The 23,038-nt window shown below is 45.7% G+C and overlaps 1 protein-coding gene across 7 annotated transcripts in view; it reads right to left on the bottom strand.

The window, feature by feature from the left end:
* Positions 1–20,227, bottom strand: part of SPOCD1 (SPOC domain containing 1) — a 33,343-nt gene extending 13,116 nt beyond the window's left edge. The window contains exons 1-11 of one of the 7 annotated variants that reach the window (XM_053268101.1): positions 19,956–20,180; positions 18,241–18,917; positions 14,691–16,389; positions 13,782–13,835; positions 8,296–8,400; positions 7,095–7,206; positions 4,489–4,621; positions 3,113–3,272; positions 2,440–2,556; positions 1,260–1,385; positions 598–715 (exon numbers count right to left, since the gene is read on the bottom strand). In XM_053268101.1, the coding sequence (XP_053124076.1) occupies positions 598–715; positions 1,260–1,385; positions 2,440–2,556; positions 3,113–3,272; positions 4,489–4,621; positions 7,095–7,206; positions 8,296–8,400; positions 13,782–13,835; positions 14,691–16,389; positions 18,241–18,830 (3,214 nt within the window). In that variant the 5' untranslated portion in view covers positions 18,831–18,917; positions 19,956–20,180. The other 6 variants (XM_053268107.1, XM_053268102.1, XM_053268103.1 and 3 more) reach the window with 6 other exon arrangements.
* Between the last annotated feature and the right edge of the window lie 2,811 nt (positions 20,228–23,038).

The following is a 23,038-nucleotide window of genomic DNA, read 5'->3' as shown; positions in this document are numbered from 1 at the left end:
GGTTTTTGTGGTTCCTTTGCTTGAGGTGGATTTTGTGTTTATTGCCTATCCTGTAAACTATGGTGAGAACGAGGAGGAGGAGAACACCTCCTACAGCATGAATGATGCCTCTTACATGGTGATCTAACGTCTGCATCTTGGGGATCAGGACCAAGATCGAGATCTTGAGTAATAACTCCTGTGGTAGCAATTCCTATCGTCAGGGCTGAGTTAATACACTCATCTAATAGTCTGCAATGAGTGAAATGAAAAATGGCACTGCTCCATGCACTCCTAGAGTGCCCCATTGCTCCTTCCAGCAATCCCCGTTGACTCCATCACAAGGCAGTGCAACTTCTTCTGCAAGCCCTGTGTATAAGTCTCAGGCAAAACAGCACCACCAGAAACTTCTCCTATGCAAGACCTGCTGAAATGAATGTCAGGGACCTGCAGGTGTATCTCTCATTCATTTTAACCAACCGTTCATGGGAAAAGCCCCTGGTCGATTCTGCCTCAAATCCCCCTTACAGGAACCTGAGGTTTCTTGCTGTAGAATCTGAATTGGTTTTGATGTAAAATTCACAAAACTAACCTTGTGCCTGGCCCAAGCTAACTTACCAGCACAACTGGAAGAGTTAGAGTCCCTGTTGTGAAGCCTGTGGTTATCTCCTGGGTACCTCACATATGCTGCAAGAGCCTCATCATTAGAATACTCCTCCTCAAGTGATTCCAATCCCTAAAACGAATGCACGGTGATGTTATTGTGCCCTTAAGTTTTAGCTCCACTGGTTAAAATTGGCCCCACTAGTTAACCAACTCAAATTTTCACTTAAACAACTAAAATTTGATATGGTTAATTGGAGAGACGCCCTTGGACCCCCTGCAGCAGAGAAGAGCTCTGCTGGATCCAACCAAGATCTAGCTTTTTGTTTCTCACAGTGGCCAACCAAATGTCTTTGGGAAGTCCACAAACAAGACCTGAAAGCAAGGCCTTTGCTGTTGCTCCCCCCGCAGCAACAGGTATTTAGAGGTAAACTAAAGTGTATTTCAAAACACAAAACTAATAAAACATATCACAAAAACAATTAAGATACTACCAAAACAGTTTACATCAAGTAAAAGCAAATTGAAAGCATAGAGAACAGTCTTCCGGTTGCAAAGCAGCATTAAACCTCCAACTTGAGTAAATCAAAGGGTTTCAACCAGCACTGAAAATAAAACTAGCTCAGTGTTAGGCATACCTCCTTGGGAAGCATATTCCAACACTGCCCCCTACTCACAAATATCTCCTGGAATATCAGGTCCTCATCTGCTTCTTTGTGTATCTCTACAATGCCTTTGTGGGTGAATTTTGTGGGGCAATACTTTGGTGCTTCTCTCTCCTCTTTCTCTATCATGCTCAGCACCTGAAAGCAGCACAGCGACACATACACTATTAAAAACAGGTGGCTTCACACAAGACAACTGAAACAATGGAACTTACCTGACAGGTCATTCTCCTCAGTGGCCAGGAGTGTATCCAGTGTCAGGCTGCCCCTCCCACCTGCCCCAAAACAGGGTCACTCAAATGTTAAGGTAGTGGCTCTCCAGGGTTTCAGACACAGATCTTTCTCACTCCTATATGGAGATGCCAGGGATTGTGCTCTACCTGCACTCTGGCTCCTTAACTGGCTTACTTTTATTCTGGTAGGACAACTGCAATGAGACCCAGCAACAATCTTGGAAACAACTTCAGGAGCCAAACTGGAAATTTCATTCTCTGCTGCTCCATATTCAGAAATATGTCAATAAAGTTATCCCACCTCGAGTTTGGAAATGAACCTTGGGGACTTGAAATAGCCACCTCCATTGCCCAGGCTCACTTCCAGGCACAGAGAATTCCACCCTCTTCCCACCAGCCCTCAAAAGGCATCCTTCACTCACCCCTCCAGCTAACAGGGATCCTTCCTTCCTCCCCTCTGTTCCTCATTGTGTTGGTACACTGCACACCACAGGAGAAACACTAGAAGCCTTCCTCATTCTCCTCCTTTGTTGTGACCCAACACACTGGGTCCACAGCACATCAGAAAGAGAGGCACAGTGGCTGCTGGGAATTGTAGTCTTTGCAAGGGCTTTGCCTCTCTTGCAGATGTGTTGAGGGTCCAAGTGTGTGAGGTGACAATGACAGGGGTAATGAGAGGAGGGAAAGTCAGCTAGAGCCCTGAACCTTTCCTTTGGCATGCTGCGCTGAAACCCGACCCACTTCTCATTCATCACCACAGTTGCCAGAGACACAAGTAAAGGTGCATCTGAGGAGTTTAGGGAGCTGGTGAGTAGGATGCGTACTTTTCTGAGCCTTGTATTTGCTTGTAAGATGAACTGATTTATTCTCAATTTCGAATTAATGCAAGGCAAGCAATGAAGAACTCATCTATTTCCATATCCACGCCACCACTTATTGGTTACCAAAAAATGACTTACGCGCTTGTTTTCGCTCTCTCTCCACTCTATCAGTTCCTTGGGTGCCATCTCCAAAGAAGTCATCTGAACTAGCCTCCTGGGGGTAATCTCTCCAAGGATCACCATGCGGAAGAAGTCCTGAAAGGACAAAGGAAAGTAAGCAGTCCTTGTCAGAATCAAGGCTCCATTTAACAAAATAAGAATACACAAATCAACACAGAGCAGCATTTTACAGGATTAGTTTCCTTGCAATGAGAAAGCACTGGAAACCTATGGTGCTTCTTATAAAAAACTGTAGCTTTTAAAAGGTACAGGTTGAGTAGAGTGAAACAAGAATGCACACAGACTCAAAATCAACATGAAGCCAGAACCACAATATTCTAAATCTGCCAATGACTGTAAGAAGCTGCCTCTCCAGCCTCCACCAAACTTAAAACTCTCTCTCTCTCTGGACTGAGGACCATTTTGCATATTCACAGCCAATTAATAAGCTCAGTGACTGGATGTCCCTCAAAAGTTGAAAGAGGGAATAGATTAATGATCAGTGAGTGTGGCAAAGGCCACCAGTAATGAAATGGAGCAAGAGGTCTATTTACTAGCCCTTCACTACAATTTGCAACCTTTGCTTAGTATCATGTTGCCCATTGCAGAAGTCATGGAAAACAAAGAGGTGTGGAGTTTTGCTATTTCTGACCTGGTTTTCTGTAGACTTCAGGTTGAAGAGCAAGCTGCGGTACTTGTTTTTGTAGTGCTGGTCAACGCAGCAAAAGAGCCTGAAGATTTCCCTCTCCACCTTTAAGGCTATTCTTGATACAGTATTCTTCTGCACATTCAAGTCAGGAGAATCATCTAGCCTGAAAACATGGCAGGCAAATTATCCAGTCAGTTGCTCTGTGACTTAACGCAGATCTCCATCTTAGCTCAAGAATGCCTGATACGTCACTCCACCCTGAGTGCTCTGAATGGGGGACATTCCATACTTTCATTACAAAATGAAGACAATCCTTGCCTTTTGCCATTGAAGGGACAGCGTCAAAACGCTCTAGTATTAAATCCTTTTTCATAATAGGTGACCAGCTCAAAGTTCAGACCATTAAGGAGGAGGAACCAGGCGCGGAGCCAGCTGAATGGTGGCCTGTGTCCAGCCCCACCCGGCGGCTCTCTAGTGATGCCCCGTGCGTGTGATGTCACATGCACGGGGGCATGGATCGGGCTCTACAGAGCCCAAGCGAGCTCTCCCCCATCCATTTCAGGCAACGCTTGAAATGGATGAGAGCTCACTTGGGGCTCTTCGGAGCCTGGCCCGAGCCACACACCCCCACCCCACCCCTGTGGGCTTCAGTGGGCTTGGCATCCCGGGTTCTTTGAACCCGTTCACACAATGGTGGCTCCACACCTTGGAAGAACCTCCAGTTTAGAGGGTAAACCTCAACCCTGGATTGGCCCCAAACCAGCACTAAATCAGCAACATGCTGACTCTTTTCATTGAGCTGTCTATCTCTGTAAGAATGGGAAAGCCTGGCCCCCAGGGATGTAGGGACCACTGAGCAAGGGAGGACTGTTCCCCAGCCGCCAGAGTCTGGGGGGTCCACCAATGCACCTGCTTGCCCCCTCCCGGCAAACGTAGAGCTCACTGCCTGGGAGTGTGAGGAATGCCCCTCTCCTCCCCAGCCAGGTGGGCTGGGGAGAAAACCCAGTCAGCCAGCATTTCAAAGCAATGCTGACTGGGGAGGATGGATCTGAACAAACCCTCTCCTGGGCAGTGGCCATGCCCCCTGCATCTGCTGTCGGGTGCAGGGGGTGTGGCCAGTAGCAGGGATGGGGCCAATCAGCCCCTGCAGGGCTTCCCAGTCAGTGGTTCGCTGAACTGCTGACTAAGAGCTCCTTTCCCTGCCTTCCGAGCATGATGTAGATTTCGTATTTACGTCAGTCTTGCCTTTAACCACTTCAGCCACTGTAGCTGAGGATTATGGGAGTTGTAGTCCAACAACATCCGGAGACTCACGGAGGGCAACCATGTCCTACAGAAAGCCTCTTCCTGTACACACTGTGATGTGGCGCTCACTTTACCTTTTCTGGAGAACCTCCTTCAAGGCATCCACAACCTTAATACGACTCTGTTCCTGAGAGAGCTGAGAAGAGTGAACCAGAACCGGTGTCTTGTTAGGTCTCTGACACGTCTTCTTCTTTGCCATGCTATCATCTTTGAACAAAAAGAACTACTTATTCCTCCAACATTCTCCCTATGGAACTTATAGAAGAAAAATTATACAAAGACTGATTCACTTTGAAAGGGTTAAACTCTTTGGCTATACCTCTCAGTTGCAGCAGTGAGGTCAGGGAACAACACTCACTCTCTCCTTCCAACCAGGCTCAGCAGAAGAATTTATTTATTTATCACCTTTCATCCCCAGGGCAGTTAACAACAAAATAAACGCAATAAAATTTCATTTAAAAACAACATAAAAGTAGAACAAACGCAGCTACAAATTTAAAGAGAGAAGGGGGCCACTCACTTGGCTGAAAGCCTGAATTTAAAAAGTGCAGTCTTCACTTTCCACCTAGAGGCTAGGAGAGGGAGCCACGGGGATCTCAACTGCAATTCACAGCCTGAGGGCAATAACTGGGTACACTGCAATAATGTGTACATTCCAAATAAACTAAGTGAAATGTTCACTTATTTTACCACATAACTGAAGTCAATCTTTAAAAGTTTGTTAGTCTTTTAAAAGAAGATGTTCTTTAAAGGCCGAGCACATCCGTACCTTTTACACAGAGCCAGCCATGTAGGCTGTTGGGTGGGGGTGGGGTGGGGGGAGTCCTGAGCACGAATGAGTTTATCCAGCTATACTCAGGAGGACTTTGCTCTGTAACTGAGAAGAGGTTGCGGTTTTTATTACACTGTACTGAAACCCACTGCAGGATAAAAATCAACATCTTGTCACCACAGCACAAATGCAAATTCAGTGTTTCTGTCAACAGTCTAATTTGCCTAAAGTATTGCCACTGCTGAACTAAAATATTTTGAAGACAGAATTTGGGTTGCAGTGACACTCATATGCTGCCCACCCACACCCCATTAAAGTGCAAGATTTGGAAACAGTCACTGAATGAGAAGTGGCAGTAGCAGTTCATCCGAATGTGCGGGGGGGGATGGGGGAGTGTCAAAGGAGGCAGCTTGGGTTGCTCCTCTCTCTCCTGCCCCATCCAACAGTCACGCTGCCTGCAGTCTGGTCATTCGTCAGGCAGAGTTGTACGGTTAACCATGCAGCTCTACCTGACAAATGGCCCACCTGCAGTCAGTGCGGGAAAAGAGAGAGGAGCAACCTAAGCTGCTGCCTGGAAGCAGAGGCAGCTGCACCTCCTTTTGTGCCTCATCCCACCCCCCCACTCATTAGAATGAGCCGCTACTGAGAAGTGGGAACCACAATGTGTCTTTCTTCTGTCATTCTTCTGGGTAGAGCAGGACTTTCAACAATATAGGAACTGTGACAGGCTTCCTCGGATGACTGTTTGCACTATGGTAACCAGTTCAAGCAATACAGATCTTGCCCTCCTCACAGTTCCTTCCACAGGGAAACCACACTGCCAGCACCTCGTTCTTCATCTGGAAAAGCATCAGAGCTGGAATATTTTAAGCACAGAATCCTTAACTGCTTCAGACAAGATGCACTAGAACAAGGTTTCTTAACCTTGGGCCCCCAGATGTTGATGGACTACAACTCCCATAATCCCCAGCCACAATGGACATGGCTGGGATAATGGGAGTTGTAGTCCATCAACATCTGGGGGCCCAAGGTTAAGAAACCCTGCACTAGAAGCACCGCTTTTAAAATGCTGCTTTTTTAAAAAAAGGGAAAGAAATTCTGCCCTTAGAAAATTCTGACTCTAGGACACCAACAGGCACTTTCATAATAGTCAGCTCGCGGACATCTTCCTTGGCAACCCAAGAACACGACAATAGCTCTCCTTCAAGCTGAAGAAATCCGGGTATTTGTCAAATATCATCTCAACAAAACATGTCTGAGCTGTGTAGGATCCAAGGTGGAGAACACCACATGCATACATTACTGGTTCTAACTGATCACAGAAGGAACTTTTACATGGGTATCCCTGCAGAAGCAGCGAAGATCTTTAGCCAGTCACACTGAAATAGCTTAGTTTGGGACCAGCACTTTCAAGGCCTGTCAGCTCAGTCAGCTCTCAAAAAAACTGCTTGAAATTCCTCTTCCTTCTGATGGTTCCTGTGCAGCCTCCCCTACAATATAGCTTCATTTTGCCCCCAAAGTTTGGATGGACAAGGATCCCACTTTTCCACTGTAGTGTTACTCTTGGATCAAAGAGAGTTGCATTCAAATCCCTGCTCAGTAAAGCAGAATGGGTCATCTTGGGCTTGACACTTACCTTACAAAGATTGATTGATTGATTGATTGATTTATACATACCAAACTCTTCCTCCAAGGAGCCCGGTGCAGTGTACATAATTTATATTTATCCTCACAACAACCCTGTGAGGTAGGTGAGGAGTCAGAATTTGCTATTGTAAGGAAAGCAATGGAATAATCACCATAAGCCAAACAGCCTTATGAAAAACCACTTACAAAAAAACCCCAAACCTTATAGAGGTTTGATGGCTGAAAACTTAAGACACCTTCAGTGAATTAACAGTAGCTTACCTGAACTTAAAGGCTTGCACTGAGCCACATCTGCTGAATGTGGCTTCCCTTCCTCTACACTATTTAGGAACAGACCAGCATAGTTGCAGTGACCTTCCTTATGCTTCAGGAACTGTGGTGGAAATGGATGGGGAAGAGAGAGAAATGGAGGGGAAATGAAATATAGTCATTTCTTAGGGATTTCAATCAGAATGAAATTAACCGACAAGAGATATGTTGCTTAGAAGTAGCCATGAGTGGGTTCTTGATCCACTCATTCAACTTTCCTCTTCAGAATCAGAAGAGCACCCCTCTTTTTGGTGTCACACACATACACTGAATGAATGCATGGCGGGGAAAGCAGGACTGTGCCCTCTGGACTGACCTCTGACATCAGCGTGTCTGGTGGCCTGCTCCCATACAGTGAGGGAATGCTATGTGTAAACTCCTTCTGGACACGATTGCGTTGGGGAAAGTAGGGAGGGCCACGGGGTACACTCAAGTTGGAAGCCTGTTTACCCTCCACACACTCAGCATATGTGAGGTGGGGCATAAATAGCCCAGCTGCATATCACTCACAGGACAAAAGTTCACGTTCTTGAGCTTGCTATTTTTGTACAGCTGATGAGCATTCTACACACATTATACAACCTGAGACTGCTGACCTCAAGTGCAAAAAAAGGAAGTCAGCCTTTCAAAACACTGAATATAGCAGAAACCATGAGAGACTACAAACCTATTTCTGCAACAACGAGAGCTAGAAAGTGGGCTAAAGAAAGAAACATTTTGTCGCATGTCATATTAGCTTTGCTGCACTATCACTCTTCAGTGTGACAACACACTTGGGAAAGAAAAGCGAAACAAACATGTAAAAACAAAGGAATAAAACAAGCATTCTTTTCAGGCCAAGAAGTCCAATGCTGAGGGGCATCTGGCATGTCCTCCTTTCACTCTGTGCCTCCAGCACCATTGGTACTGGAGAGAAGCGCACCTGAGCTCTTCCCAGAAATCACTGCAAGGCAGAAAGAGGCCTGAATCCTACTCCAAGCCCCTCAGCCAATTATCCTTGACTCTGAAGGATCCTCCTCAACTGTCAGAGCTGCTGCTGCTGCTGCTGCTGCTGCTACTATTCACTGCTAATCAGTCCACTCCGCTTAGTTACTTCATCATGTCGCAAAGTAAGGGGGGGAAAACCTCTGCCAAATAGACACTAGCACTGTACCTCATCATCTGAAGAAACCTTCAGCTCCGCAAGCTTCCCCAAACTTCGCATGTTGTAACTATGATGGGGAGTTCCAAGGAGCTTGACTACTGGCCCAGACAACTCCTAAAGGAATTAATTATTAATTATTATTAATTTTTATTATTAATTATTACTACTACTACTATACATAGCTTTTCAAAAAAAAAACTATCAAAGCAGATTACATTAAAAAAGGGTAAGAAGTTTCAACAGGATTGGTTTGTCCTAACAAATGGGTGGGGGAGAAAGCAGAGCTGCCTCTCCTTCCTGAAGCTCTGTTTGCTCCTCATTCTCATCTCATTCTGCCCCAGAATTAATGAGAGCCATGCTGCCTGCAGGATGGCCATTCGTCAGGTAGAAATGCAGTTAACCAAAAAGCTCTACCTGATGAACGGCCAGCAACGCGGCTCTATGCAGGGTGAGATGGGAGAGAGAGGAGCAAACAGAGCTCCAGGGTGCCTTCCAGATTAAACCATACAACAGTGTCACTAAGGACCTGCTAAGTGGGCTTCCATACAGACAGCAATGTGCTGTTCATATGGAGAGGAGAGCTGGTCTGGTGGCAGCAAGCATGACTTGCCCCCTTCACTAAGCAGGGTCCACCCTGGTTACATATGAATGGGAGACTTGATGTGTGAGCACTGTTAGATATTCCCCATCAGGGGATGGAGCCACTCTGAGAAGAGCAGAAGGTTCCAAGTTCCCTCCCTGGCAGCATCTCCAAGGTAGGGATGAGAGAGAATCCTGCCTGCAACCTTGGAGAAGCCGCTGCCAGTCTGTGGAGACAATATTGAGCTAGATGGACCTATGGTCTGACTCAGAATATGGCAGCTTCCTATGTTCCAATGCCTTATTTTGGATTTTATCTTTGAGTTGTAGTGCTACAACATTGCAAGTCCATTGCAGAAAAATGAATCGTTGGCACTTACCTGAAAGGTCATTCTCCTCAGAAGTATGGATTGTATCCAAAGGCATGATGGGTTGTCATGACCTACTGCTCAGAGACAGGGCCAATCACAAACTTAGTGGCACAGGAGAAGGGAGGGACCAACCCCTCAGACCTCAGTATGTAGCCAGCGTACTCATGCTCTAAAACCAGAATCACCATAGAGGAAAGAAAAACAAGCCTCAAACAGCAACGAGGAAACTGGAGTAAAGGGAACAGGGAACCCCTTAAAATATGCCCTAAGACTAACTCAACACCCCCAGAAAGAGCAGTCCACCCCAGAGGAAACTGCCTCAAACATATATATGGAGAACAGCCAGAGACACAGGCAGAAGGAAAGGAAAAGACCAGATGAACGAGCAGGCGGGTCAGATACAATCGATACTTCTGAAGAGAATGACCTTTCAGGTAAGTGCCAATGATTCATTCTCCCTCAGAAGAGGATTGTATCCGAAGGCATGATGGGACCTGCCAAAGCCGCTACTGAAAACCCTCGGCGGGAGCTGCAGAATCTGGTCCTACGAAGGAACCACCTGTTGCAGGACATGCCTGCCAAAGGATGCATCAGCTGATGTCCAGTCATGGATTTTGTAATGCCTCACAAAAGAAGACAACGTTTCCCACGTCGCAGCCCGGCAGATGTCAACCGGGGCGCCAAGGTAGAAAAGGCAGCCAACACAGCGGCGCTTCTAGTGGAGTGGGCTGTTATCCCCGCCAGGGAGGGAGCCCCTGAGGCCAAATACGCCAAGAGGCATATCCTCTTGAGGCATATCCTCACACTAGCATATCCAGCAGGACAAAGTGGAAGTGGAGACCTTCCTACCCAGAGAGCAATCCCTGAAAGAGACGAAAAAGGACTCCGACGATCGGAAAGGCCTGGTGCACTACAGATAGATCTTGACAGCTCTGTGCACATCTAAGGTGTGCCACTCCTTTTCCTTAGGGGAGGAGGGAGTAGAGCAGGAGGGAGGAAGCATCAGTTCCTGTGCCCGGTGAAAAACAGTGTGGACGATTCGTGAGATCTCCACAAAATGGCATCACATTTTTTATCATCAAGATTCCTAAGAACCTCTTCCCCATCCCTAGGGAAAACAGCCCCCGTAACCAGGGTGGCTACTTCAGCATCCACTGAAGAGAGACCTCTCTCTCGCCGCAAGCATGCTTGGCTGCCATATCAAAGGCAGGTAAGGAGCAGCGCTCTGCCTCCCTGCTTTACCCCGACTGGCACTGGAAACAAAAGTTAAGTAGCGGGGTAGAAAGAAGGGAGCCGAAAGACAGCAAAAACTAAAAGTGGAAAGGCCAAAAGTGAAAAAAACATGGAGCACCAATGAGGAGCACCTGCTTGGAGCAAGACAGGGTGAAGAACTGAGGTCTGAGTGGTTGGTCCCTCCCTCCTGCTATGCCACAAGGTTTGTGACTTGCCCTGTCTCAGAGCAGTAGGTTGTGACAATCCATCATGCCTTCGGATACAATCCTCTTTCTGAGGGAAAATAGCTGTATTTTCCTGTTGTAGGTGTCTGAGATTCTGGGGATCGTTTTTAGTACGATCCTGCCAAGTCGAAGCATTTTACCCCTGTTTTATCGCGTAATCTGGTAAGCGCCCTGGAAGGAGAAGCAGCTGTACCTCCCCCCCGCCCACCCCCAACTCGTTAGGATGAACTGTTTCTGAGTTTCAATCTGTATTTTTCAGCATCAGAAAGGCAAGCAAGAAAAGTGCAGGCAGTGCCTGGTTATATAAGGATGGGGAAATATCACTGCCCAAGTTCCTGGAAACAGATTTCAGTACATGTCACAGAGTAACAATACAAAATCGGTTACAATTTCAAACTCTGTGCCTACTGATATAAAGCCACATACAAAAAGATCATTAGACAGAGAAGACAGATTAAGCAAACAAAAGGGATGTGATATCTGATCAGCACAGCGACTACCCTCAAGGAAAGAAGAGGAGTAAGACCACAGGAGGAATCTGAATCCTCTGTGCCGGGACACTGGCATTTTCCAACTCATGGTAATTAATGAGGATAAGGTTTTTTCCCCTAATTTCATTTAGTAATAACTAAATGGATACTCTTTGGAAGTTTCTGTAGCATCTTATTTCTCTCTCATTTCTATCTGGCTCTTGGCAGGATTACACACATAGCCTCAAAGCACTACTTCACCACCTTTGAGCTCTCGCTCTCTCTCAACACAAGAGGAGAACTAAAAATAGCATTCGCTTTTTATAATTCATGCCATCCTCATGCCAACAATCGATATGTTAATACTTACATTAAAGTTCATTTTAAAACTTGCAATCAACTACATGGGAATCATTTAAAGGGATCAAAGTGTGTATCTACTCACACAAAATGCAACCCCAAAACATTACATTCAATGGGGTTCTTCAAGCGTTTTGAGGACGTGGGACATTATTTTTCGCTAAGTGAACAAAGCAAGTTAATCGCTTGTTTCCATATCTGTAAGGGGAATGCACGGTCCATCTTTGGGTGCCCATCTGGTGGCGACCTGGAATCAGGCCTTCTCACTTGTGGCCCCTAGGTTGTGCAAAGCACTCCCTGTGGATACAAGAGAATTATCTTCCTTGGAGGCCTTCAAGAGAGCCTTAGAGACCAATCTTTTTAGCCTGGCTTTTAATGGTATCTAGTTTTAATTTTAATGAGTTTTAATCTGGTTTAAATGGTTTTTAATTTTTTGTTTTGTTTTATTATGCATTTTTTATTTTAATGAAAACTGCCCTGAGTCACTTTAGGAAGGGTGGTATATAAACTGAATAATACATTGTGGTTACAGGGTGGCTCCACCAATTTCACTCTGAAGTAAATTGGTTTCCTCCCATAAGTCACTCCTTTCATCAGGTAATTCTGATGCTGCATATTATGAATCAGCACTGAAATGTATGAATATCACCTCACAAGTGATCTAATTGTGTGAACTATGCAATGCTGGATAAGGTTACTGATGGAAGCCGAAGCAAAGTGTGGAAATCCCTGCTCACAGAAGTGCTGTACCTTCCATGAATACGCTGCTCCAAAATGATGTTGCTCATGGGGGGGGGGGACACACACACACCCATATGCACATTCTCATGTATCAGAACCAATTCATTATATATGAACTAGCTCTTGTAGTTATACCTAAAAGAAAGTCACAGGTATGACAGCCCATCTTTGGTGTGGGTGGATTTCAAGTAAACACTCAGGACTGGTGCAGATGAATCTTGGATGCATGGGAGCTGCTTCATCTTTTTCTTTGCAGCAGCAGCAGCATGTGAGACTGCAGCCATGAGTGGCACCTAAATGTTCTGCACAACAGCCCCCCAACCCACATTTAGGCAACCCACATTTAGGCAACATTTGTGCTGACCTATATGCAAACTATCCCATTCTAGACTTGGTGGCCACAAGTGATTAAATTTCAAATAGCCACCACATGCCCAGGATTCATGTGATAGTTGAGTTATAAGCAGCTAATGGCTACGTTGACCAGGTCCCAGCTATGAGGCAGAACTATCTATTCAACACCACACAAGTCAATCAATAGTGAGCCATGAGCTGAGACAGGGGCCATAAAAAGAGTATATCAATATGTATCCGACTAGACCCTTCCCACATTAAGTTTTAGGAACAAGAATGATTTACTGAATATATCACCATTCACTTCAAATTATAACCTGAGGATGTCAGGTTATACTACTACTACTACTACTACTACTACTATGTTACTACTACTACAGATATTTATGGATAGTTACTACTACTATGGATATTTATATACCGCTTTTCAACAGAATTTCTCAAAGCAGTTTGTGTAGAAAAATAAATAATTAATACATAAGAAAAGATGGTTCTCTGTCACCAAAGCAAAAAGAAATATAAGGCAGACACCAGCAACAGCCACTGGAAGGATGCTGTGTTGAGACTGAATAGGGCCAGTTGCTCTCTCCCTGCTAAATATAAGAAAACCACCACTTTGAAAGGCGCCTCTTTGCTTAGTGAGCTGGGGTACCAGCTATAATGTGTCTACTTTGTATTTTACCATTTTGAAAGCCACTTTTGAAGTCCTCTGGGATCAAAAATGACATAGAAATATTAATATAAACCAATCAATCCCACTGTCTCTTTGTGATTCCCAGACATACCATGTCCCAATAACCCAGTTACTGTTCACACAGTAACTGGCAGTTTTAACATGGAACAAGGCAGCTCTGCTATGCATTTAGTTGTTGCTCAAGAACTATAATTTCACCCGAGGCACCTTCTCCCTGTCATAGTGCTTCAGTGGTGGATCATGTTGACTTGGCCATAATTCTGCCTTTTGTGCCTATTTCCTATTAAAGGTAAAGGCGCTTTGCCTGCAATCCTACTGTAGCCTAAGAGAAGTGCTAATACTGCAAGCAGCGCTCCAGCTTTGCACCTGAAGTTAGGCCCACGTTATTTAACCCTTGCCAAATTATCCCAAGGCTAAATCAGAGCTACACAGCAATGAAGACAGTAAGAGAGGAAGAAAGCAGACATACGTAAAAGACAATCTGCACACCATGAAACTGACCTGGCTGCAGGCTTTCTTCCTCCTTGGACAGAAAGAGAACACACCAATTACAAACTATCTTTTTAAACTAGACCTGCCTGTTTTAAGCTGGCTGATTATAGGAACACCTAAGATACCACCTCCCCATCTACCCCATCATCGGTATGCCGTCAACATCAACTTAGGGAACTCTTCCACTGCACACCAAGTCCAGACAACAGCAGCAGATGCAGAAGCATTCTGCCTAGGTGCCCCTTAATTTCAGAATCCTTCCTTATAAAAATTCTCTGAAACAGAAAGAGTACCATATAAGCAGTTTTAGGATGTGCTTTCAGCACTGCCTGTTGGAGGCTGTGTTTTGACATGCTATGGTTAAGCACGGCAGGAGAAGAGATCAGCTCAGTGTTTACTCCGAAAAGATTGGCTAGGATGCTTACCATGGTGATGATCTTCTTTTTTTAAATGACTAATTTTGGCAACTTGTATTTTAACCAGTTATAACCAGTCTTGAAGCATCGAGAGTATATAACAAATACTTTAAAAAATAAAAATAAAAAGATTCAGCTCTGACCAGGTTTTCCCCTTCATCAAGACTCTTAACCTGGTTTCAAAGCTGCTTAGCAACTCCTGTATAAGTAGGAAACCCAGTTAGCATTAATCATGGCTAATGTGAGTGATGCTGCAACACTTAAACCACTCTTAAGGAAGGGCAATAATTCATGCTGAAGAGAGCAGGGAATGGGAAAGGCGGGAGCTTGCAACCCTGACTGGCTTCCTTCCGGTATCTTATCCACACTGGAGAATCATCCCTCCATGTCTGCACTAGCCTGCTATGCTCATTCCACACTCTCCCAATACCAATTGCTGCTATCCAAACGGACAGTATTTGTGACCATACCTCCACAGAACGATTTTCTTTCGCTGGATGAGGACTCATATTTTCTTCTGCATTGTTGATTTCTCCATCACAGGTCTCACTTAAAACTGTCCCTTTTCTGACCTCACTGTGCTTGATAGTTGTAACATCACCTGTGACTGACAGATGTTCTGACTCACTCCCTGGTTGTGAAAGATCAATAACATGATCTGAAAGGGCATCACCAGACTCTAGCTCTCTAGGTAGGTTTTCTTCATCTCTGACACATGCACGATCTTCCACCTCTATGACTTGGTCAATTTTCAGCAGAAACCAGCAATTATTGTCATTTTTGTTTGTGAATATAGGACTTCTTTGGTTTGGAGTTTCCTGTTCTTTAATGACTTCTTCAGCTGATGCATTTACAGAACATGGAGTCATATTTCCCTCTAGGGGCATCTTAATTTTGGTTTTGTTACGAACTGTATCATTCAAACCTAACTTGAGATCATCCCCTGAAAGTGATGAAACAAAGCAAGACTCTAACTCACAGGTTGCTTGACGTACATTTCTTTCTTTACTTGTTTCATCAAATAAAGGGAAAGCACCCGTTCCTTTGAGGGACACTTGGGATAGTTTGGTTTCACTACGCAAAGCTGCAGATGAACACGTGGAATTAATGATGTTAGACTGCAGAATATCTTCACAAGATATAGGTACTGAATTTATTTGGTGGGGCTGACTAGTATTATCAGTAGCTGCTTCTCCGGAAAATCTAGACACAAATGTTTCCAGATCTGAATGGTTATCTATTGTGTGAGTGGCTTCTCCAGAAAATCTAGACACAAATGTTTCCAGATCTGAATGGTCATCTATTGTGTGAGATGCTTCTTTCTTCTCTACCTGATTAACCAATCCATTCTTGTACTTCACAAAATTTTCAGTAAATTCAAAAGCTCTAGTCTTTAGCTTCTGTGTCTCAGAAATCAGAACAGAATCCAGTTGTAAATTCTGTGCTCCTTTTTCATCCCCTTGTGAATGATTAGGATCCATGATCGAGTTTTCAGGGCTTGATGCCATAAAAGAAAACTTTTCAAAAATGCCTATATCACAAAACGTGGTGATATCTGGAGAGCTGGCGTTACTTTCTGTTTTCATGTCGTGATCAGGATGTGTTTCTCCACTGTCTGGCTCTCCAGAACTTTGTATTTGGGTAGAGATGTTCACTTCCAAGTTGCTTTCCACCTTGTTCTCTGTTGCGTTTTCCAACAAAGCCTCAGTGTCTTGTATTTGGAGAGGTTTCTCTAGCTTTTTAATGCACTTTTTCTCCAACAAGTCATGCAGGACTGCACGCAGTTTTTTAAGCACATCACTTTTGCTTAGTTTTCTCTGTGGCAATTCCTTTGCATTTGGATGTACTAAATATTCATTCTTTTCTTTCATTTTACAGCAAATATTCTTCAAAGGCACAAAGCAAGATTTTATTGTGTTAGTTGATGAACTTTCAAAGGCCAAGCCAGTCACTTCCTTACAATTTGCTTGATCTGTTTCTTCTTTTCTGCTATCAAGACCACATGAGAAATCCTCTTCAGAATCTATGCAGACCTCCTCCTTCTGGATATCATCCACAGCAAACAGTAACTGTTTGTGTTGTCCATTTTCTGAAATATGGCCTTTGCTAGGTGTTATTTCCACTGCTTTAGGTGCAGACCACTTTGTCTGTCGCGACAAGCTCTGGACACTGTGGTAAGAAAGAAGAGAACGTTTTCATTTTGCATGTTCATTTTAGGACTGGCAGTGATATAAGAAAAAGGACACTTAACTCTTCCTCCTACACGCGCCCCCCTCACAGCTTGCTTCCTCACCTTCCCATTTTTTATCACATGACTGAAAGCCAAACTACTCGTGACAACAGCAGACCTGGGTCTTTAAACTGAAATGTACCTCAGTCATGTGCAAAGCAGGAATTGGGGGTACAATTTACAGTGTAAAAATGTATATAGCAGAACCTCCATATCCATGTACTTGACATTCGTGGATTCACGTATCTGCATATGGGCAATTAACATCCGACCTCAGCATATATGGGTACAAAACAGCAAATAAGTGGTTAATTCCACAAATCCGTGGGTTGGGGATGGCCAGAAATTACCTCGGTCATTTCCAGCTGCCATTTTGTGACGAGGAGCCATTTGTGGATCATTTTTATGGGGGAAATGGCACCCCCCCCCCAATTTTTCACTGAAAAATTGGGACTTTGGGCCTTGAGGAGGCATCATTGGAATGCTGAGGGCCTGCGGAGCATAGCAGGGTCCTTTATTTTGGCATGGGGGGGGTGTTCAGGCACTGGGAACCTAACCCCCACAATGCCATAGACTTAGTGACTCTGTATTCGCAGTATTGTTCTCTGTGCTAATAGTGGAGAATGGAACCCCTGCAAATACAGAGGTTCACTTGTACTGTGATACATGATGCTGAATCTTCCCTCCTGCCCGCCATTCCCACCCCACCCCCAGACAAGTCAGAACAATTTCCAGTAACAGAACTCCTATCAGGGAAAAGAGACTCCAAGGCACAGACACCAAAAGGAAAATGGGGGGGGGGGCGGTCAGAAATGACCTCCCATGCATCCCTTCTGCATAACAGGGGCAGACCTATATTTAAAGACATGAGTCTGTTGCTGTCACGTGAAGTTTGGTCCTCAAGTACACAGAGGAGCATTATTATTCTGCTCATTTCAATATGTTGCCGATTCTATCCTGGAGTCTCTGGATGAGTAACATTTATTTGAAGTATAAAATACAGTAAATTAAAATAACCCCCCTGCTTGTCTAACCCCAAGCCTCAATGAAGCTAAACTCAAAAGATTTGGAGCTGCTTGTGAGAAAATGCTTAGATGAACTTCCAGAGGAATACACAAAGCAATGACAATTGATGTGTCCTTGATACTCAGGGTTTTCCTTCCCCCTGCCCACCAGTCTGTGGTTTGGCTGGCTGGTGGCTTCATCTAGTTTTACCTAAAGTGCAGGCGAGAGGTGTAGCTATAATTGTGCGAAAGGGTTCAACCAACCCGGGCCCGCAGCTCCCGAGGGTCCTCCAGCTCCACCATTCCCTATTTTCATTATCGCCCTCACTCTGGGGGGCCGCCAGAGAGAAGGATGAATATGGGCCCCCTCTCCCCTAAGTACACCACTGGTGCAGGCAACTCCTGTCATGCTCCTGCACCTGGTGATTGATCTAAGGGCTGAATGGGATCTGTCTTTGGAAAGTTGATCTAGATGGGCTTTTAGCTATTTTATTCTATTATTCATTTATTGTAGACATTCTTAATACGGTATACTCTATCAATCCAAGGGATTGCAATATGACACAGGGGGAAAAGAAATGTCTGGCATTGGGGTTTGATTGCTAGGAGGAATGAGAAGTGTTCAGAGTGCCATGCATTTTTGGTAGATTAAGGAGGATGTGACAAATAACTGGCAGTCAAGGGAATTCAGAACTCGGACACCTACAAAATGAACACTGTGTGAAAAGTGCCTAGCAGCTAAATCCTAAAAAGCTTGACCACAGAGCAGAAATATCTGACTATAACCTGAAGAAGTCTTCCTGGTCATCTTTTGTCTCAGAAACGCCTGAAGACATTAAGTGAACGTCCTTCTTCCAGGAATCCAACAGTTGTCCCGAAAAGCCAGTGTGAATAATACCATCTTTCATTTGAGCTTCAGTCTTGTAAAAACCAACCGTTTCGGCAACTTGCATAACACCTAATCCTACTTTCTGTAATACGGCTACTTTGTCTGCAGTCTGAGCCTCTGAGTAATCTTTACTATGAATTTTCTCTGTTTCCCCCAGTGTCTTCACCCCTAGAAATTTTAGGGTATCGTTTTGTTCTTTAATATCATTTTTCTCTAAAACATCCTCAAGATCTGCCAGGTTCAGAAGATATTTTTCACTTAAAACAACTCTGCTTTCCTCATTATCAATATTAACAATTTCTGAAGCTTTGTCAATCACAATAGTCTCTTTTAAAAACTTTGTTTCGTTGCATATTGCATCTTTGCCAGAATTTGAGTCCTGTTGTGTTTCAGATGCATTCCTGTTTTCAGCACCACTACTGAGAAGAAATACTAAGTCTTCACTTGAATTCTCTTCTCCACTCCACAGTCCTGTTTTGCCCTCCATGCCCTCCTGTTCATCACACTATTGCCCTTGGTAAATCTGAACACCTTCTTGTTCACGGAGATTCATCTCCATCCCATATATGAGGAACTGTTTAAAAGAGAAAAAGAAATAGTCATATATTATGGCAGCTTCTAGATACATCTATTATGTGTGTCCCCCACTTGTTCCTGCAAGCAGCCTAAGTACCACATTCCACATTAACCTCTTGGGCTGGATCCCTCTACTTATTACTATTTACCCGTCCCTTTAATTTATTTGCTTAGTCTCTCACTGTCTTGTACTTCTTACTGTCTTTTTTCTTTCAAAAAATTCTCCCACATTTTATAGCAAATAGGTCAGAAAGGATTGTTGAATGGAAACTGTATGCCAGAGAGGGACCAGAAGCAGCCCTCCTCCTGAGAATGTATTGCAGCACTCTACTTAAGCCGCCTTGGGGATCCTTCTGGCTCAGAAGCAGGACAGAAACCTAATAAATAAGAAAACCAGTCAACCCGTGAGCAGCATTCCAAGCCTGTTGTCAACCCACGGCAGGTTTGGGCTCTCCCCTGCACAGGGTCTGACGTATTGTGCACACGTCCCACAAAAACCCTGTATATGCCAGGGCACAATACACCACCAGCCCCCACCTCACAGAATACACTCCACATGCATTTTTTTTTTTAAATGCTGCATTTGCAGATGAGGGCACACTTCCACATGTATTTCTCTCTGCAAAAGCCAAAGACTTTGCAGCCCGAGACTTTGCGGGCACTGTTGGACAACAACTCCTATCATCCCCAGCCATGCTTAGCTGGGGATGATGGGAATTGCAGTCCCCTTGCAGCTCACATTAGCCACCGGGCCCAGCCCCTTGCCCACAACAGGGGCATGCCCACAGCGGGTGGAAGGGCAATGTCCGTCCGTGCGATGGAAAGAACACCTTGAGCAGGTATCTCTCAGGGCCTCAGCCTCCTGGAGAGACAGACCACAGGGAGGCCGGGGCCCCTTCCAGGGCGAAGAGCAGCCCCTCCACTCAAGGGCCCTTTCTAGGACACTCTAAGCGACCCCAGCTGGCCCGTTCCGGAAACATTTTTCCCCGCCCCAAAAGGAAGCGGAGCCAGTGGAGCCCGCCTCCTCCCGGCTCACCCCAATCCGAGAGAGGGGCGCGTCCCCGGGCGCCTCGTTTCGCTCCGCCCAACTCACGACGGCCGCCGCAACCGCCGCTCTCCCTCCCGCGCGTGCGCGCCCCACAGTCTCTCCCTTCCTTGAGATGGCGCTCGAGCCTTGGCTCCGTGGCACGTGACAATAGGCGGGTGGGCGGGGAGGAAAGGGAGCGCCGCACCCAGAGCTTCGAGTTCGAGGCACGCGATCTGCGTTCGAGCGGGAAGGCGCAGCGCGCGGTCCTCCCCTGCGCATGCGCACCTTCCCGGGAACACGGGGCGGGGGCGGGCTTGCAGAGCAGAAGGAAAGGCCCGCTGTCCGGCAGAACGGAAGGCGACGCGGTGGGCGTGGCCTTCCTGAGTAGAGCTGGTGGAGAGGGCGGGGCTTCGGGCGTAAACTCGGTCGAGGAGGGCTGGCTTTTGCTAGTGCAGCGAGCGTTTTGGTACGTCTTCTGGGTATGTGCAGAGTGCGAGGATAGTGCTGTCTCCAGTTCAGCCCTGCTAGAGTGGGGAGGGGAGGGGGAAAGCCACTTTAATTCACAATACCTCTTCACTGTGGGACACCTCGAAGATGGGCACTGCACTTTCTCTGTTAACCCCCTTGCCTGCTTGAAGAGTGCAGTAACCTTCTGCATTACAACCTTGAGAGCACCACGAGGCAGAACTTTAAGCAACGGGCCGCATGGCACTTCTGCTGCGGCGGGGGGAGGTGTCCCCGATGCCAAGAGACAAGGGGTGCATGCAGGAAAATACCCCCCTCTCCCTCTAACAGCCCAGCAACAGTGACCTACACGTTCCAGGGAAGGCTGGGGGTGATCTCTCTTATTCGCACACTGCCCGCCCTTGGCAGGTGTAAAAAGCCACTGGAGAATTTAACAGATTTTTTTTAAAAAAAAAAAAATCAAACAATTTTAATTGCTGGGTGGGGGTGTTAGTTAAGTACAGCTATAAAACCCCGCCGGAGGCTGGAAAACATTTCCTGCAACTGAACTGCCGCTGTATGCGGGTGGGACCAGTTTGGGAGGTGAAGATCCTGTCCCTTTTCGAAAAACCGTCTGCATTTGACCAACAGTAGTAAATTCAGCACATTGTGGCTTGCAGGCTCAAGCTCCCCCACGTGTCCTCAGAACAAATCGATCAAAACTTACTTACAGGCTGCATTGCACCGGAATACACATCCAAACGGACAGATAGCAAAGACAACTGTATCCTACTTACAAGAAGGTTTTCTTATATTGTAGATTTTAATATTTGGGGCTTTTATTGCCATTAGGCATCTAGACTCTAAGTAGTAGCTGCAGACTGAAGATGTCCTCGGGTGGTGGAGGGATGGTGGTGCCAGTCCCAGTCATTTAAATATGTGGGCAGTTTCAGTCAAATCCAGACTGGAACTAATAGCACCTCTTGTTGTCCTCTTGCTTTGCACAAGAGGATTGTGGGCGGGGTGGGGGGGATGTTTAGCAGCGCTCCTGAAACCCAGGAGGATGGGAGCTCTGCTAGTTTCCTCTAAGGAAGAGAACAAGGTTCCTTGCTATAAAGCACAGATTCCCAACTTTGGCTCCTCAGTTGGACTACAATTCCCATTATCTCCAGCTGCAGTGGCCAGAAGCCAACATCTTTATTATTTATTTAAAATATTTATACCTTGCCCCTCCAGTGCAATCCTGCTAGGGGTGGCTTACAACAATAACATAGACACAGATATAAGTCATAATATTAATTTTTTTAAAAGATTAAAAACAATTATTAGGTTCAAATTAAAACTGAAATTTATAAAAAGCTAAAGAACCTACCAGATAAAATAATATTAAAAAGCCTCCTTAAAAAGGTGTGTTTTTAAGCAGCACCTTGAATCTAGTCCGGAAACGGACTGGTAGCCAATGAAGCTGACGCAGGATGATTGTAATTCTTGTGAAGCAATTCACCCACGAGGATCCTTGCAGCAGCATTCTGAACCAGCTGAAGTTTCCGAACAGTCTTAAAAGGCAGCCCCACGTAGAGCGCATTGCAGTAGTCTAATCTGGATGTTACCAACACATGAGTGACTGAGGTCAGGTCCGACTTCCTCAAGTAGGGTCACAGCTGGAGTACCAGCTGTAGTTGGTAGAAGGTGCTTCTGCACACCGCTGCCACCTGCACCTCCAAGGATAGCATTGGGTCCAGAAGCACCCCCAGGCTGCGGACTTTGTCTTTCAGGGGGAGTGTGACCCCTTCCAAGACCAGTTTTACCTAATTACTCGGATGATCAGTTCTACCAACCCAGAGCACTTCTGTTTTATCTGGATTGAGTTTCAGCTTGTTTGCCCTCATCCAGTTCAGAACAGACTCCAAGCCCCGGTTCAGAGCATCCACTGCCACCCTGGTGTCTGCTGACTTAAAAGATAGGTAGAGCTGGGTGTCATCAAGATATTGATGGCACCGCAGCCCACACCTACGGATGACCTCTCCCAGGGGCTTCATGTAAATGTTAAACAGCATGGGGGACAGAATAGATACTTGTGGTACCCCATAGGCCAAGGGGTGGAGCAGGCATCCCCCAGCACCACCTTCTGAGTACAACCCCTTAGGTAGGAACAGAGCCACCGTATAACCGTGCCCCGAAGCCCAACCCAAAGAGACGTCCCAGAAGGATACCATGGTCGATGGTATCGAAAGCAGCCGAGCAGTCCAGGAGGATCAACAGAGTCACACTCCTTCTGTCTAACATTAGGGACCCAAGGTTGTGAACCCTTGCTGTAAGGCATTGAGTGGGACAGGTGAACACACTCCTCACCCCATCCATTGCAGAGCACAGTACAAGTATAGCTTTCCTCCTGGTCAAGGCGCTGACCCCCTTTCGCAAGCATGGCAGTTGTACTAATGTTTGGGGCTGGATTGAGCCTGGTCATTGCTTGGCTGCTGACACATGAAAGGGTGGTATTAGCACCACCATCCTAAAGCAGAGCTGGGCATTAGCCAACAGAGACCTAACTTCCTCGGCTTTCCATGCATCTTTTTTTATAGGCCCTTGTCAACCATGTTTTTTTCTACAGTCTATAAACAGCCTTGGGTAATATCCTGCATTAAAAT

This window comes from Hemicordylus capensis, chromosome 7 (genome assembly GCF_027244095.1).
Source record: "Hemicordylus capensis ecotype Gifberg chromosome 7, rHemCap1.1.pri, whole genome shotgun sequence".
Lineage (NCBI taxonomy): Eukaryota > Metazoa > Chordata > Lepidosauria > Squamata > Cordylidae > Hemicordylus > Hemicordylus capensis.
This window is presented reverse-complemented; position numbering and strand designations above follow the sequence as displayed.